An 18325-nucleotide genomic window follows, 5' to 3' on the forward strand; every position below is an offset into this window, starting at 1 on the left:
TTTTATTGTTGAGTTTCTTCATTATGTTTTGAATAATTACATTGAATGTTATTAATCTGTCATTCAAGGGTGCCTGCCACTGCTGGTGGAGTTTTGATTCCCCGAGGGTATCACCAGTCCAGTAGTTAGCACTTCTGGGTTGACTTGAATTATCATTGATATGGTCATATTTATAAATCAACTGTTTACAAAACTTATGAATTTTTGTTATACTAAGGCTTTTCTACCTCAGGCATAGATTAACTTAGCTGTATTTGGCAAAACTTTATGGAATTTGGTCCTCAACACTCTTCCACTATGTTCTTTATTTGGCTTTTTAAAATTATTTAGATTCGAGGGTCACTGATAAGTCTTTTGTAGACGAAACGCGCGTCTGGCGTAAAAACAAAATTTAAGCCTGGTATCTCTGATGAATTTATTTCCTTGGTTAATAACCTTATCACATAGTATCCTTATCTTTCGTAGATGAAACTCGCGTCTTGCGAACACAATTTTGATCCTGGTATCTATGATGAGTTCATTTAGATATCATGAATTGATCAAAATTTTGTCGGAAATATATAGAAATTGAGGGAGAACGTATAATTTTACGTTTATACATTGTAAAAGAAGGAATATAATACAAAAAGGTATCATACACCCATCTTTTAACGGTGATACTGTTCATAAATCAAACAAGTTTGGGAATTGTTCTTGAAATATTTCGTTTTGACATAATAGACTTATTTATATTGTTAAAGGATTATGTTTTTTATTTATTATTTTAAATTTTTCTGCAATATCCTTTACAGATTTTTCATAGCACCGGTACAGTTTGGGACTTCATGTTCATTATTTTTTTTTTAGATAATATCAAGACAAAATAAATAGTAGTCAAAAACACCGCACTCCAAGGAAAATTCAAAACAAAAAGTCCTGTATCCAATCAAAGAGCTCAAACACATCAAACTAATGGAAAAGGATGGTCAATTCCTGACTGTACAGGCATTGTCTTATGTAAAAATGGAATATGTTTCCAATATGCCATTTATAATGTATTATTAATTTATAAAAATATCGATTCGATAATGAAAAAAAAAATCTCAGTTATTTGATAGAAAGCCCATTATATATTGACACAGGGGAGGAGTCACAATTCTGTACCAATGGGAAGGAGACGGGTGAAAGGGAATTTCATTGGTATTTCTTAATGTCCGCTTGACCAATCGGCTCTTGTTCTTTCCTGTGTAAAATGTAGTTGTTTCTATTTTACTGACCGTGCGAGGGCTGTATAGCCAGGCAAGGTCGTTAAACACTTCCATTTGTTGTTTCTATTTTCACATTTTTTGTCCCACTTGTTATTTCATTTTTATTCTTAAATAATTCTGCTGACCAAAGGACGATAACTCATTATATATTATTAACTAAATATCCAGATGATCTATCACAAATTTTACCTTATTCAAATGCGGAGAAAAATAGACGATGCTAGTTGTGTTGTGATTCTTTTTTTTTACGTGCCTATAATAATTGTTGGTTTTCATTATTGGTTCTGGAATATATATTTATTTACATCTTCGCTAGAGGGGGTAACGATCCACTCCATCGAAAGGAATTGATCGTAACCTCCTGCTAGCGAAGATGAGTATATTAATAAACACCGTGTGATTTAATCACTTGATGCGTTGGAAAACATTTTTTTTTAAATCACTCGGTTGAGGTCGATAGGCATCATTTCTTACAAAATTGAGCCTTTAATCTAATACTCGATAGTCTGGATATGGTTTACATAAAAGATAATAATGGACAAAAGGTGAATAAAGGGCCAAAATATAAATAAAGAATAAAAAAATAAGAAAAAAAAACTAAAAAAAAGAATAAGTCAGAGGAAAATAAGAAAAGAAAAAAATCAAAAAAATCCGGCCAATCAGACTCTTGTTTACATGGTTACAATTTTACAATGAAATTGATATATATATTCGACAATTATTCGGACATTCTTTGTGTCTGTTAATCAAACCAGAAACACATGCAAGTCAAACAGTGTAGCATTAACTGGAGCAATATCGGTAACTGACATTTGTAACTTAGATTGAAAGGATTTTTGTGTGGACTGAAATAGTGTGAGCTACTACATGCTCAAAGGAGAAAGTAGGACATAGTACTTCCTCACATAATTAAATAAATTTCTAAAAGAATAAACTCGATTCTTCGGCCTACGATAATGTGAAAAACTTTAGAATATCTTCTTTTATCTGAAAAAAATAAGCTTTTTTCTTTGTGCTCTTTTCAACTGACCATTACCAATTATCAAAACTTCTGTCAGCAAAGTTTGAAGTTAACATACTCTCAAGATATATATTAGCAAGAACATTAATTTGTTAAATACTTTATCGCAGTGTGGGCGTTTGGACCTTTTCTTTATTTTTTGAATTAATATATTAATAAACACCGTGTGATTTAATCATATGATGCGTTGGAAAACATTTTTTTTAAATCACTCGGTTGAGGTTGATAGGTATCATTTCTTACAAAATTGAGCCTTTAATCTAATACTCGATAGTCTGGAAATGGTTTACAGAAAAGATAATAAAGGCCAAAAGGTGAATAAAGGGCCAAAATATAAATAAAGAACAAAAAAAAAACTAAAAAAAAAGAATAAGTCAGAGGAAAATAAGAAAAGAAAAATATCAAAAAAATCCTGCCATCTAGACTCTTGTTTACATGGTTACAATTTTACAATGAAATTGATATCTTTCCGACAATTATTCGGACATTTTTTGTGTCTGTTAATCAAACCAGAAACACATGCAGGTCAAACAGTGTAGCATTAACTGGAGCAATATCGGTAACTGACATTTGTAACTTATAGATTGAAAGGATTTTTGTGTGGAATGAAATAGTGTGAGTTACTACATGCACAAAGGAGAAAGTAGGAAATAGTACTTCCTCACAGAATTAAACAAATTTCTAAAAGAATAAACTCGATTCTTCGGCCTACGATAATGTGAAAAACTTATCTTATGAAAAAAATAAGCTTTTTTCTTTGTGTTCTTTTCAACTGACCATTTCCAACTATCAAAACTCCTGTCAGCAAAGTTTGAAGTTAACATACTCTCAAGATATATATTAGCAAGAACATTAATTTGTTAAATACTTTTTGGCAGTGTGGGCGTTTGGACCTTTTCTTTATTTTTTGCCCCGTTGTTTTCCTCTTGCATTCACTTCATTTATGTAAGAAACTATTTTTAGCAATTATCGGATTTTTATTGCGATGTCATTTCCAACGTCGACTTTCAATGCCAGAAAAGGCATTTGAAAAACCGATGGGTGGTTTGAATGTCAAAAAGAAATGTTTTTCCGGTGACACAATACGAAATATACGTGTTGTCATTTAGGATGCCCATATACTTCCGTATTCGAACACTTGGAAGTTTTATATATACTGATATTGCAGGTTTTGATTGGTTGTTTCTTCCTTGACATCTAGTGTCAATTATCTCATGCATATTCTGGACGGGAAACCATCTACAATATATTAAAAAAAAAGAAGTCGGAAAGGCCAACCGGAGTGAAGGACGGATTTGTTGTGCGCAGAAAATTATTCTTTCAACAATGAGGCAATTTATAGATACGTCAATAGGTGCTACGACAGGTCTGTAATCTGAAAAGAACTTGATATGTCTCTTTACGGCGGATTGGATTTAACCTCAACATTCCGACCTTACGTGACTAGGTATTCATCCAAACAGCCAAAATGACGTCCTTAATTCGCAAGTGGTTATAACTTGCACAGGAAAATTCCAGGTGACTTTATTGTTCAACCCAGTCTCAAGTCAACCCTACGACTTTAAAACTTTTTATTATCCCATTTTTGTTAAATATCATTTAAACCTACATACCATAATGTTCCTTGGACACTTCGAAAAAGTAGTGAATTTTAGCTTCAAGTTTTGCATCTTGATACATACGTAGGAGTCAACCATCCGTATTAGCGTCCTCAATACCTTCGCGTGAAGTGGTAACTATTTATACAAAAATAAGTATACTTGTTATGATTGCCTATGAGTTAACTGTAAATCAAAGTTCAAATGAAATAAATGTAAGAAAATAAAGGCAACCGAACGGCTTTTAACAATGAATAAAAAAACCATACCGTATGGTCGTCTTTAAAAGAGCCCAACATAAAAAATATAAAACAATTCATTAGAGAAAACTAACAACCTAAAGCCTCGGTCACACCTTACCGGATAGCTCGAACGGACGCCTAACGGTATCCTTTTTTCAATCCGTTCATGTCCGTTAGACGTCCGTTCTTATCCGTTAGTCGTCCGTCCATATCCGTTGCATGTCTGTTAAGCGTACGTTTTATCTGTCGACGTCCTTTTTGTCCGGTGGAAAATTTTGAGCATGTTCAAAACTTTGAACGGACGTCCAACGGATAAAATGTCCGTTGGACCTCCGTTAGGCGTCCGTTATGCGTCCGTTTTGTACGTTACTCGTCCGTTTCGTTTCCGTTTTGTATCTTTTACGTGTCCGTTATACATCCGTTGGAGGTCTGGCATATTAATTCACCAACGGACGTCTAACGGACGTCTAACGGACGTCTAACGGATAAAACGGATGTTGAACGAATGTGAAACGGGCTTCTACCGGACGTATAACGGATAAAACGGATGATGAACGGATTTGAAACGGATAAATGTCAATTGAAAATTTCTCGTCAGAAATGCTAATTAGATTTCTTAAGGATCATGAATTCTTATTATTCATAATCGATCATAGAATAAATGTACATCTTCACAACCAAGCAACTGTTATTCGGGTCAGACACTGCCCTTTAGGGGCATTTTGAAAAACAAATCAAAACCAGTTACACAGAACATTTTTACAATTGATGCGATTTACATGTATTATCATTGTCGCCTTTAATTATTTGGTATATCTTCTTCATCCGTTTTATCCGGTACGCTTCCGTTAGGCGTCCGTTTTATACGGTACTCGTCCGTTGGGTGTACGTTCGACATCCGTTCTGTCCGGTACGTCTCCGTTTCTCGTCCGTTGCATGTCCGTTATGCGTTCGTTAGGCGTCCGTTTTAGTTGGTCAGTACATCAACGGACTCCCAACGGATAACAATTTGGTAAACGGACAACTTTTATTTTCATCCGTTAGGCGTCCGTTCGTCTTATCCGGTAAGGTGTGACCGAGGCTTTACGGACAAAATCAATAAACATAGTCTACCATTAAAAGAAATATTCGATGATTAAATTACATTGTTATTTTTTTCTAAGGTAACCTTTTCGAATAAGTATAAGCAATTGAAAGGTTTACTCAGATCGTTTCTAAATTTCCAGGCTCGGTTTAATTAGTTTCACAGTTGAAGCATACTACACTTTGGCTTGCAATACAGTTTGATATTCTTTATGAATGGCTATTATTTATTTTGATTTTATTGAACCATAAAACTAATTTTTGACTCTTCACATTGAATAATCCGCGAAGCGGATTATGTAAAATGTGAATAGTCAAAAATTAGTTTTATGGTTCAATAAAATCAAAATAAATAATTGCCATTCATTATAAATAAATTTCTATCAAAAATAAGGCTCAAAGAACTTTTTATATTATTTATATAAACAATAACAAGCGTACACACATGTTGGCGTATGAATACTCAACGTCAGAGTGGGCGTGTCGCCATCAAAATTGACAACATTGAAAATAAAACTAATAATTTTAACCAATCAGAAGACAGTTAAAACACCAAATTTATTTATTAAAGTATAAACACAGAACATGATCCTTATCACAAATGTATATCCCGTTCAACTATGAAATGTAGGATTGTGTGCTATGTAGGAAATATACAACACGATTAATGATAGGTCAATGTTTAACGAATGTAAAAGAATTCATCACATAAGTATAAACAAATTATACATGAAAAACAAATAAACGTACACCTTTTATAGCATTGTTTAAAAATTCTCTCTTCCTCTTTTGACGGTTAGTTATTTAATACTATTAAGATTTACTGCTATAACTGTATTACATAGTATTTTTATAAACATATTTGTTAAAGCTATTTATATTACTTTAATATTTTTTTATTTGTATTTCGATCAGGTTCGTCAAGATAAAAGATGATTTTTTCATTAATCTTGTTTATAACTTGCGTTACAAAATCTAAAACACTGCTTCTTCTCGGCAGCAGAAATGATACTACTACCAAACATGGAAGAAACGGCGAATATACCACAAAATTACGTCTTAACAATAGTTACATGAATAGTATAACACCGACTACGAGTTCGTCCTTATATGATGGGAACAAACTTTTGACGACGAGTATGCTTTCAAATACGATACACTCTACAGAAAATATACCGGCAAATATTTACAAAACCATGACATCTCGATGGATTGAAAACAAAACTAGGTCGTACATGAATGTAATTCCACAGTCTACATGGGAATATCAGACAGAAACAATCAGTCAAAATACAATTACAGAGACACTGCTTACAAGCCTAATAACTGAAATCAACGACACAGTTAGTAGTGGAAGGACAACTACACACCAAGCAGTACATATAAAACCTAGAAGATCTTCTGTAATACAGCACTCGGTGGTCGTCACGACAGAAAACACTCCCGGTGTTGGTAAATTAGGACAACAGATTATAAACTGTGATTTATTGAGAAACCTAGGGTATGTACATGTGTAATTGAGTCGATTTAAGTAAGCATGATACTGGTGTTTAACATGTGTATAATTCATTTCAGATATTTCAAAATGATTGTCATGAAAATTCATTAAAATATTCTTTTAATTTCGATCAACATAAATATATTTTTCAATAGTAATTTAATAATCATCGTAGAAATCCATTTTAACAATATAGTAATGTCTTGATTTTAATTCAATGTGACTGTATTTTTTGAAAAAAAATAAGGAAAACCATAAAAATAAAAATGTTGTAGTCGATAGCTGTACAGCACAGTACAAGTTAAAAAAGTTTAGAAAAAACAAAAACTGAGGCTTTACTTAGATGATCTATCGTTGTTCTGTTTATATTTCAGTTTCAACCATCCTGCATGTAATCCCGGACAATGGACATAAAGTATGAATGATCAACACTATTACCAGTAATACACAGTCTAAGGAACTTCACATATTTACACAGAAATCTTATGCATTATCATTAAAAAAATCCGCTTTTACATTAAAACAATATACATACTATTGTTCCTGCCTCTTTTAAATCAAACACACGTTCAGTGCAATTCCTTTCTTTCAACGACAATCTTGATTTGGTATGAAAGTTGTTTATGTATTTAAAACCTTTTGTATTGTGTAGAATCTACGTAACTTACCCTCCGATAGAATATAGGTTAGGAATCCCCTTCTCGTTCGTTGTTTTAATAAATACGCAAAAGCAAAAATCTTTCAAAACTACAGCTTTAAGCATTTTGTGCCTTTAAAAAAATATTATAATTATACAAATCCATGTTGTTATTATCTAGTATAGAAGATCGTTTCTTCTTGTTGAGGTTGAAAAAAATCAACCTCTTTTCAGACACCTCATTGGTCAAACACCCCATTTGTCCGACAAATACATAGTTCGACAAATGTAGACTTTTCTCTCTACTGAGGTAAAAAAAAACCAACGGTATACGCACCACTTCCATCTGGCATGTGAATAATATCATACATGATCCTATAAATATTAGAGAATCCACAACCTCATAATCATTTGCCTTTACAATACAAAGTTTGCAAACCCTAGGCATGCCATACAAAACTACTCATCACAAAAAAGATTTAAATGATTGATTGATGTTTCTCAAGGTACCGGAGACAATATTTCATTCATTTCCCGGACGAAAATAAAAACAATACATGCAATAGGTAGGTCCTGAAATAAGAAATCCCAAAAATTAATGACGACAAATTTTGACCTCCACTGGAACACTATATTATATTCGAGATGGACAGAAATTAAGTTATCCAATACCAACATACAGATACTTCAAAGAGTTGTTGCAAGAGTTCCTAAAGTTAACAGATCATGACACTGCACCTCTAAATCTGTTCGGACGTTGCTGCGTATTTTTATATCCGGCAATGCCAAATATCAATAGTAATATTGCACAATCGATAATCAATATTTGATTCTTTTAAATTTATCTAGTTAAGGTTGTTAATTAATTAATTAATTAATTACTCAATTCAAAATGTATTGCATGTTCCGTCCGCTTTGGACCAAATTTACCTTTCATTCGCAACTTGACATTTAATAAACAAAAAGCTACCAATCATGTTAGAGCGACTGGGAGTGTAGTCTGAAAGGCGTGTTTGATTTTTTTTTATTGCATACTAGTATTCATTAAAAAAAGTTCGACTCTTAAAAAACAAAAAAAACATTAGACTCTTTAAAAGAAATAATGCGTTATCGGTGTTCTATTTCTTCAATTAAATCAAATAATCGATATGCGATCAATATTTAAGGCGGTTGAATAACATAAGCAAACACAATGTGTGAACGTGATTATGTTCAGTAGAATACGACAGTGATGCAGGAATAACATTAAAGTTTGTATATGTACAGAAACACAACAAACACAATATTTTGCTCCGCCAGTTGACCAGTATATGGTCTTGCTTTTAAATGGCAGTTGATTGACAAAGAAGTAGCAAATACCAAAATCGTGTGTATGAGTGGGCCGGAAATCGATTTCAGGCCCTTCTTTGCTACGATTACGACAGATGCGCTTGCGTATGAAAATAATCCGGACTTAGGTTCTTGACCGAACATATGAATAAGTATGGCAAAAGACTGAGAAACCTTTAACAGAAAGTTATATTAACTCCCTATTCAGTTAAGGGAAATGACAATGTGTCCACAAAATTCTGATAGTTCTTTTAATGTTTCATAAATTCTTGTAGTTTACTTATTATTATTAGACTTTTGGCATCTGAACGAATTCCATACGAAATGGGCGGCTTAATATTCTTTATAAATCACAAAAACTAACAAAACCTTTAAAAAGACTTATTAAGAAGGGGTATAGTTACGATACTGTTGTCAGGTCATTAAAGTTTGCATATTTTGGCGTAAATATTGATTCACTTATAGGGTCTTTGCAGCGGAACTAAACACATTTATTTCAAAAAAAACTTTGTTGGCATGAAACGGGTTATGTTCTTCTCATATTTGTTATGAAGGTATGATACTAAACCCCTAACGGGAAGGATTGTATCTGATCTTCATATGATGAAATCATAATCCTTCAATCAGTAGTTTAATAAATGTCCGGAGCTGGCATGTCAGTTAACTGCTAGTAGTCTGTTGTTATTCATGTATTATTGTCGCTTTGTTTATTTTCTTTGGTTAGATCTTCTGACATCAGACTCGGACTTCTCTTGAACTGAATTTTAATGTGCGTATTATTATGCGTTTACTTTTCTTCATAGGCTAGAGTTATAGGGGGATGGTTGAGATATCATAAACATGTTTAACCCCCGCCGCAATTTTGCGCCTGTCCCAAGTCAGGAGCCTCTGGCCTCTGTTAGTCTTGTATTATTTTAATTTTAGTTTCTTGTGTACAATTTGGAGTTTAGTATAGCGTTCATTATCACTGAACTAGAATATTTTGGTTTAGGGCCAGCCGAAGGACGCCTCCGGGTGCGGGAATTTCTCGCTACATTGAAGACCTGTTGTTGACCTCCAGCTGTTGTTTTGTCTATGGTCGGTTGTTGTCTCTTTGACACATTCCCCATTTCCATTCTCAATTTAATTATAATCATTATCATGATGCACATGGCTTTTAACTTTTGTATAATGTAAACTCGTAATTGATGGTTTTGGCAAGCAAGTCTGTCATAGAAATTATTTATTCGCACATTGTAAGTCAAAATAACTTTAATGTGAATTTATCTTAGGGTATACATTCCAAAACAATTATCAACCTTTGCATGATATGATTTGATTCACGTCTTAGCTCCTTCTTCTCCCAAGGATAACTGAATGGTGGCAAAGACGAAAGGTAATGTTTCGTCTGCTTCCAAACGACAGTATAATCCTTGTCAAAGTGAGGTGTTGTTTTTCCTGTGTTGGATTTATAAATTCACAGTCACTTCATGTCACAATGGAGACGGAAATGCTATGCGTCTTGTTAAAAGAATGCCAGACTATTTGCACTTGAAGAACTACTACATCAATTTTTTTATTGGTTCATTAGGTGACCTGTTGTACGGCTATTTTTCTTTTCTATTCAAAAGACCATCATTTTCATAAGGCAATTAAAGTGGTAAAAATTAAAATAACAAAAAATAAACGTAAAGTCAATAAGCAAATGGCAAAACAGATTTAAATAGAAATAGGGAATTGCTTTCTGTAAAATTGTCAGATTGTTGTCTCTATGACACATTTTCGATTCCATTCTCAATTTTATTAATAAGGGGTCAAAAGTTAAATCACAAACATACTGAACTCCGATAAAAATTATAATTATAAACGGAAAGTCCATAATCATATGACAAAGCTTATAAAAAAACAGGTATAAATTGAATATACCTTCGTGTGGTAGATTCGAAAACCAGATTATTGCCGTAAAAAATGAAAAGTATCCGTGGTCATCTTATATTCACAGATATAACATATAATCATACAAATGATGATGTAAAACTGTCAAGGGAAAGCATAAACTGTACCGTTCTAAAATATTGGTTCAATAGCTGCTTTTTATATTCTAAATTATCTGTGTAAAAATTAGCTTAAGCTTGCACAGGCAAAGTTAATGTCAGATGGATTTGACAGTGATTTAAGGTTCTTTTTTTTATCATAAGGCTCATCAACAGGTTCGGTTCCTATACACCCTAGGCTATCAAACCATTCGAATTTGAGCGTACCTGATAATTGCGAATAAAGAAAAGCGCTTTGGAATTTATCTAGAGTTATTTTCACTTTTTGTAAGAAGTAACTTAGTAAAATGATCTCATTCCTAAGTTCATAGGGTTCGGGTTTTTTTTAAATTATTTATAGAAAAATTATAATACAAACTTACTTATGAACAGATAATAAATCAATAAACGATAACGCAGCAACTCGTATTTCTTAAAAGGATTACACAATTCTAAAAGAATTAACTCGATTATTTGACCTACGATGGAAAAGCAGATTGAAACTCTTCTAACATAGAAATTCAAAGGAAAAATGATATCTATTATTGACACATACTTAGTACATTCAAAACAACAACAACAAAAGGGAAGACACGTTTTGGTCTGGAAAATTGTTTTTGATTCCTCGTGTTATTTCTAATTGACCATTACCGATTATTAAAACTTCTGGTTAGGTTTGAATTGGACGAACGACAATACTTGGTCGCAAGAAACGTTATTTGTTTATACTTAATCATAGGGTGGTTATTTGTCCCTTTAGTAAAAGTCTTATTTTTAACCTAGTAGTCGGTACCTGTTAGTTTACATGAAGTAGCATTGAGATGCTTATACTATACATTAACTGTTTATTAAACTTTTCATTTTGCAATGAGATTTCAACACAACGAATGGATTACCTTAGCCATGTTTGGCAATTTCAGATTTTCGGGTTATCAACGCTATTCTATTTTGTACTTTTTTTTTTAGCCTTTTTCAACTCTAAGATTCTAGTGTAACTGATGAGTCTTGTAAAGACGAAAAGCTAGTTTGGTGCAAAATAATATTAATCCTGATATTTTTGATGAGTTTATTCTTAATTTTCATTAAAAAAAATCATTCTTAACCTCTCGCATTTACTTTATTTATTTCATAAATGCTCTTGAAATATTATCAAATGTGTATTGTCGTGTATTGTCATGTTACTATCAATGACCAGTTTCAGTGCTAGAAAATTGATTTGAAAAGCTATGGATGGTATAAAGATTTATATATTCTGGTTATATAATACTAATTATGCGAGTTTCGCTTTATATTACTGAATGTGCTTCCGTATTGAGATACTTGGACGTTTCATAAATACCTTATGTAAAATGTTTTGATTGATTATTTCTTCCTAATCATTCAGTGGCAATGAATACATGCATATTCATGACTGGAATCTGCGTTGACAATAAATATATAAAATGGGTTCTGGAAGGTACAAATTCCAACCCTATTTGACTGCTACAGAAAAAAAAAGAATAGTAGAAAATCCTGATTAATGTCTGCACGGAGTTATATCCGATTCCAGCTATGCCATGTTGGTGCGTGGGCTATGTATAAAAAAAACGTAACTTAATTAGTTACAGGTCCATGTTAAACACGTTGAACAATTCATTAAAAGTAGGTGTTAACGAATTATACATGAACACCAAATAAATGTACAACTCTTTTTTCAATGTCTGAAGATTCCTTCTTCATTCGAAGGTTAGTTGTTGAATGATATTATGATTTTCTGTTATTTGTTTTATTTGTTATTAAATGAAGTATAGTTGTAAGTTGTAACCGCTTTTATATTTTCAGGTTTATATTGTAAGGTTCGTCATGATAAAAGATAATCCCTTTATATAAATGTTCATTTCAAAATACTGGTCGTTTTAGCAGCAGACAATTTGGTATACATTTCAAAACAGGGAAGAAATTCTGAATATACAACAGAACTACAGTAACATCCTTACAATAAAATAAACAGTATAATGCACACGATGCATTCGTCATCATATGATGTGCATACACTTTTGAAGACGAGTTTGTTTGAAGTAATACCTAGGATATGTATTATAAATGGAGATGTATATAAGTGAGCATAGTACATGTGATTTACTTCTGTATAAATAATTTTAGATATCTTAAAATGTAGAAATATATTTTAAATTAAAACATTTCTTTCATATAACATGAATAGGTGAACTCAAATGATTTCAAAAACATCGTCGAATACTTTTTCAAAGGAAAAGCAATGCATTGATCTAAAACCAATGCGACTGTATTCTTCCGAAAATGTTAAAAAAAAAAATGAAAATGGTAATACCGAATGTGTAGGATTTTCTCTCTTTATAGTTAACACTACATCAGAACAATTTTTAAAAACGTCTTCGAAAACAGGACTAGAACTCAATACTCTTTATTGTTCTGTGCATATATTAGTTTCAGCAATACTGTATGTTATCCCGAACAATGTACATAAAGTGTGAGTGATCAAAATTATTATCAGGAATATACACTATACTGAACTTGACATATTTCTATTAGTAATACTATTTAAATTGTATAACACTTTAAATAAAATTGAGAATGGAAATGGGGAATGTGTCAAAGAGACAACAACCCGACCAAATAAAAAAAAACAGCAGAAGGTCACCAACAGGTCTTCAATGTAGCGAGAAATTCCCGCACCCGGAGGCGTCCTTCAGCTGGCCCCTTAACAAATATATACTAGTTCAGTGATAATGAACGCCATACTAATTTCCAAAGTGTACACAAGAAACTAAAATTAAAATAATACAAGACAAACAAAGGCCAGAGGCTCCTGACTTGGGACAGGCGCAAAAATGCGGCGGGGTTAAACATGTTTGTGAGATCTCAACCCTCCCACTATACCTCTAACCAATGTAGAAAAGTAAAAGCATAACAATACGCACATTAAAATTCATTTCAAGAGGATTCCGAGTCTGATGTCAGAAGATGTAACCAAAGAAAATAAACAAAATGACAATAATACATAAATAACAACAGACTACTAGCAGTTAACTGACATGCCAGCTCCAATTAAACTGACTGAAAGATTATGATTTCATCATATGAACATCAGGCACAATCCTTCCCGTTAGGGGTTTAGTATCATACCATCATAACATATATGAGAAGAACATAACCCGTGTCATGCCAACAACTGTTTTTAGAATAAATGTGTTTAGTTCCGACGCAAAGACCTTATCAGTGACTCAATATTAACGCCAACATATGCAATCTTTAATGACTTGACAACAGTACCGTAATTATATCCCTTCTTAATAAGTCTATTCAAAGGTTTTGTAAGTTTATGAGGTGAATACTGACACCTTTGTGCTTTATAAAGAATATTTCCATAAAAAAATGGATGTGAAATACCTGAACGTATAAGAAGTCTGCATGTTGAGCTATATTTACGAATGATGTCTTTATACCGATGATAACATTTTGTAAATGTTTTGACTAGTTTGTGATATCGAAAACCCTGGTGTAATAATTTTTTAGTAATACATAAATTTCTCTCGTTAAAATCTAAAACATTGTTACATACACGAGCGAATCGTACAAGTTGAGATATATAAACACCGTAAGATGGTGACAAGGGAACGTCACTATCTAAAAACGGATAATTAACGATAGGAAATGAAAAATCATCCCTTTTATCATACATTTTAGTATTCAGCTTTCCGTTAGTGATATAGATATCAAGATCGAGGAAAGGGCAGTGGTCATTGTTAGTATTAGCTTTATTTAAAGTAAGTTCACCAGGATAAATTTCATTAATATACATACTGAAGTCGTCATTATTGAGAGCCAAAATATCATCCAAATATCTAAAAGTATTATTTTAGAATACTATAAAAGACTATATTAAAGGATTTGAATCAATCATCCATGCATCCATAAATCAAGCAAGTGTTCAGTGCAATACTTTCATTTCAAAGACCAAAATTGATGCTGTTTGAAAAAGTGGTTATTGTCAACGATTTTGTAACCTATGGATAACTAAACCTTCAATGAAATATTCATAAAAATGTCCTTCTAATTCTTTGGCAAATACTCGAAAGGTAAAACTCTTTAACAATTTCAACTTTTTGGCATTTTAGGCCTTTCAAAAAAAAAAAATGAATTTGTAATCATTTGTAGAAGAAGAAATAAATCTGGTGGAGATTGAAAAAGACCTTTTCGAAAATAAATCTAGTGTAAAATCCAATCAGATATAATTTGTACTACCTTATTGGTCTGTATGTATAAAGTAACGTATTTAGTTATATTTAATGGAATACCTCAATAATAGTTTGAACATTTTGTTGTTCTAAATGTTTTGCAATGGTTTACACATACCATATCAATTGTTTATTGGTAATGTATCATATCCGATAAGCTAACATTTGTTTTATCCCGCGTTGGATTGGTAAATTGTTTATCAGCTTTAACGTCTAAATGCCCTAACAAACTGGTTTGAAAGATTCGTTCGCTTCAGTCATTAATCGGATTCATTTAAGACGACTCGCTTCTAAAAGGGGTCAGTAAATATAGTCGGCTCACGTGCAAGAGGTGAAGGATAAGATAGTCGATCTGGTCAAATCAAGACTTGAAAATTGGTACTTGCTACTTCTTCTCCACGCATACAGTATTTAAGGTAAGACCAAAGACTGGTCGACTCGGGATCAAGAGTATTGTGGCCTGAAAGGGTGAAAGGAAATAGGTTTACTAAACGATTCAAACAATTTTTTTTGATAATGGTATAAAGAGAACTACATGTTCTTTAATCAGTTATACATTAGTGATGAATGGCATTTCCGCCATCTTGGATCACAAAATAGGTTTGGACACGTATTTGTTAAAGATTTTATCTCATCATTCATTTGGTCATTCTATATAATTTGTAAAATATAGATTTATTGTTTTAATACTTTGCTTCGGATAATCAAAGTTTGTAAAGGATTGAATAGTTAAAACTTTCTGTTTTGTATTATAGCAATACAAACAACATTTGATGCAATATTATGCAATATTCCGTTAAAAAAATTACTCCATGATATTGCTTTCTCTTTTATAAACCATACACAATTTGGCAACCTGTATATAATAAAAATTTAAAAAAAAAAGATCGGTTATCTGTACAATTTGTTTTTATAAATGTAAATATAATATGATATAAATGCTTTTCCTATTGAAAAATATACCGAGATATGTTTGATATCTAACAATCCTCATATTAAAAAGTAAAATCACTGAAATACTTAACTCTGAGCAATGTGACATATTCTAATGCAGATGAAATACAGCTGATTGATAGGAAAAACCGTATAGCGGGTTATTTTCGAGGGTGTAAAATTTCGCGACTTTCAAAGAAAAAGGTATACGAAATAATTTTATCAACACCTTTGCATGTACACTTTTAAATTGGCGGAATTTGCTTTTGCGATTTTGTTCTATCCGCGAAAATAAGCGAAAATTTACGCCCCGCGATAATATCCCGCTATACAGTTTTGAATCTACGATTTATTTTAGCTCAACAGCGAAGTGCCAAAGGTAGACCAAAGGAGTATGTTCTGTAAGGACCTCATTTGGCCGCGATTTATAAAGGTCATTGTTACAAGATAAAGCATGTTTTGAGATAAATGCAAGTTAAATAGAACTTGTTGGGTGAAACTTTTATTTCTAAGCATTGATTTTTACATCACAAATAGGCCAATTTAAGAGATTTTGACGAAATTTGTCAAGTTGGTCGAATTTCAACCCAATTTACTACCAGGATACATAGAGCCGACAAACTTAATATTCAAGTAAGACATGTAAAATGTCTTTACAGACATTATTTTTATCCTTTTTCGTATGTGAGTTAACCATGTTGTGTTACAGATAGAGTGTAAGTTTCGTTCTGCGCTACTGATATTTGCCGAAACGACAAGTTTTGGACTTTGAAAATTGTTGAAAATCACAGTTATACAGACTTTTTTATGTACGACTTCAGATTTTGTGCTGATTTTTATATGTGGGTATACAATGATGAGTTTCAGTTCAGGTTTATGTTTCGTTCCGCAATGCCAAATTTCATTTCGTTTCAACACGTGTTGTTGGAGCTGAAGAACATCCAATTCTTTTTTGTTGATAGTTTAAATTTTACTACTCAGTGATCAAGGAATTTTATCAACCTAACCTAGTATTTGTCTTTAGTGCTGGATATTACTATAAGCATACTATCCATGCATGTTTGTGTCCACATGTGTTGTTGAAAGTACAGATTTTTCGAATATTTTTTAGTGGAACGGTGCTATTCGTGTAGTTCTGACGCACCGAGTTTCATTTATAGGTTATTTCTGTAACATTGTACGCCTACCAGTTTGATCTTAGATACATCAATAAAAAGGGAGAAAAAAACATGCTGATGTTCACCTTTATTTCATTCTTATAGAAATGATGGTAATTCTATCTGTCATGCCATCACAAGATACAAAGAAAAAGAAATGAGTGTCATGCGAACAATGTTTCTATAATAGATATAATGAAAACAGAATATATTCTGCCTAGACGTAAGTTTGAGACAGCGACTGTATACAGGGTGAAAAGATTGCACGACAAAACTTCAATAACCACTAGCAAAGAGCTTAGAAAACCGACAAAGACAACATGTGATCGATTCAGGTTATATAAGAATTTCACAACTGACATACATTATATTGTTCTGATTCAATTATTACGCAATAATTAACATTGACCGTACCAGTAAGTGGTATTTTGTGTTTTATGAAATATCACAATAAACTAAAATCAATTGAGGCTTCAAATATTTGAACGTAAAGGTTTTACCTATAGAAAAGAGTCCCCGCAAACAAAGTCACATTGACTGAGTATTGCTGTATCAATATAATCTATTAAACTGTACTTTTCTAAGCAATTCATGTCATTAATAATGAATTAGCGATCACTTTGCAAAATTTATAACGCATTTTAATCTTTTAACTTCATGCATATTTATTTCGTCCTGTCAAACTTATAGTACCGAAACTAAGTGCGTTGGAATCAATCATATTCTAAGTAACAATTACAACTGAAGTAATTTCTTTTTTTGGTAAAACATTCAGGTACATGAACAATTAGTGACCATTTTTGGAACACTCACGAGATGCTAATATCAAGCAATAGATTTGGATTACATTAAGTCCAACGACCATCTCTTCAAAAACCTCAATCATATTTTTTTTCAAAATTTCCAGTTTGTGCCCAAAAAATGATAAAAAGTAGCAGGTATGAACCATTTTTTATTATCTAGAGAAAGCATGGTTCTTCTCATTTTAATTTTATGTTCTTTTTTGTCTTTAATTTTTTGTAGTTTCATGAAAGCATATATAATAAAGCATCCCCTCTTACATGTATCTGTTTTCCCGCCTTTTTCAATTAGAAATCCGCTTTTTAAGTTGCGTTCTTGCTTTTGTTTGCCTCAACATTATTATTTAGCACTTTGATTAACGCAAAAAACCAGCAACTCGTCAGTTTAACAGGCTAGTGCTGAAAGTAAATCATATTGCAATTTTTGAATCGCTTGAAACACACCAACAAAGAGTTAAAGGAAATATTTCAGCAAAAAGATTAAACTATAAAAAAAAAAGGAGATGTGGTAT

General features: G+C 32.3%; 1 protein-coding gene across 1 annotated transcript; it reads left to right on the forward strand.

Annotated features, from left to right (window-relative positions):
- Window positions 1–6111: 6111 nt before the first annotated feature.
- LOC134705184 (uncharacterized) lies at window positions 6112–7206 on the forward strand. The gene is made up of 2 exons (XM_063563941.1): window positions 6112–6692; window positions 7064–7206. Exons 1-2 carry the CDS (start codon window positions 6124–6126, stop codon window positions 7101–7103), a joined length of 609 nt encoding a protein of 202 aa, XP_063420011.1. The 5' UTR covers window positions 6112–6123; the 3' UTR covers window positions 7104–7206.
- The last annotated feature ends 11119 nt before the right edge of the window (window positions 7207–18325 follow it).

This window comes from Mytilus trossulus, chromosome 2 (assembly GCF_036588685.1).
Source record: "Mytilus trossulus isolate FHL-02 chromosome 2, PNRI_Mtr1.1.1.hap1, whole genome shotgun sequence".
Taxonomy (NCBI): Eukaryota; Metazoa; Mollusca; class Bivalvia; order Mytilida; family Mytilidae; genus Mytilus; species Mytilus trossulus.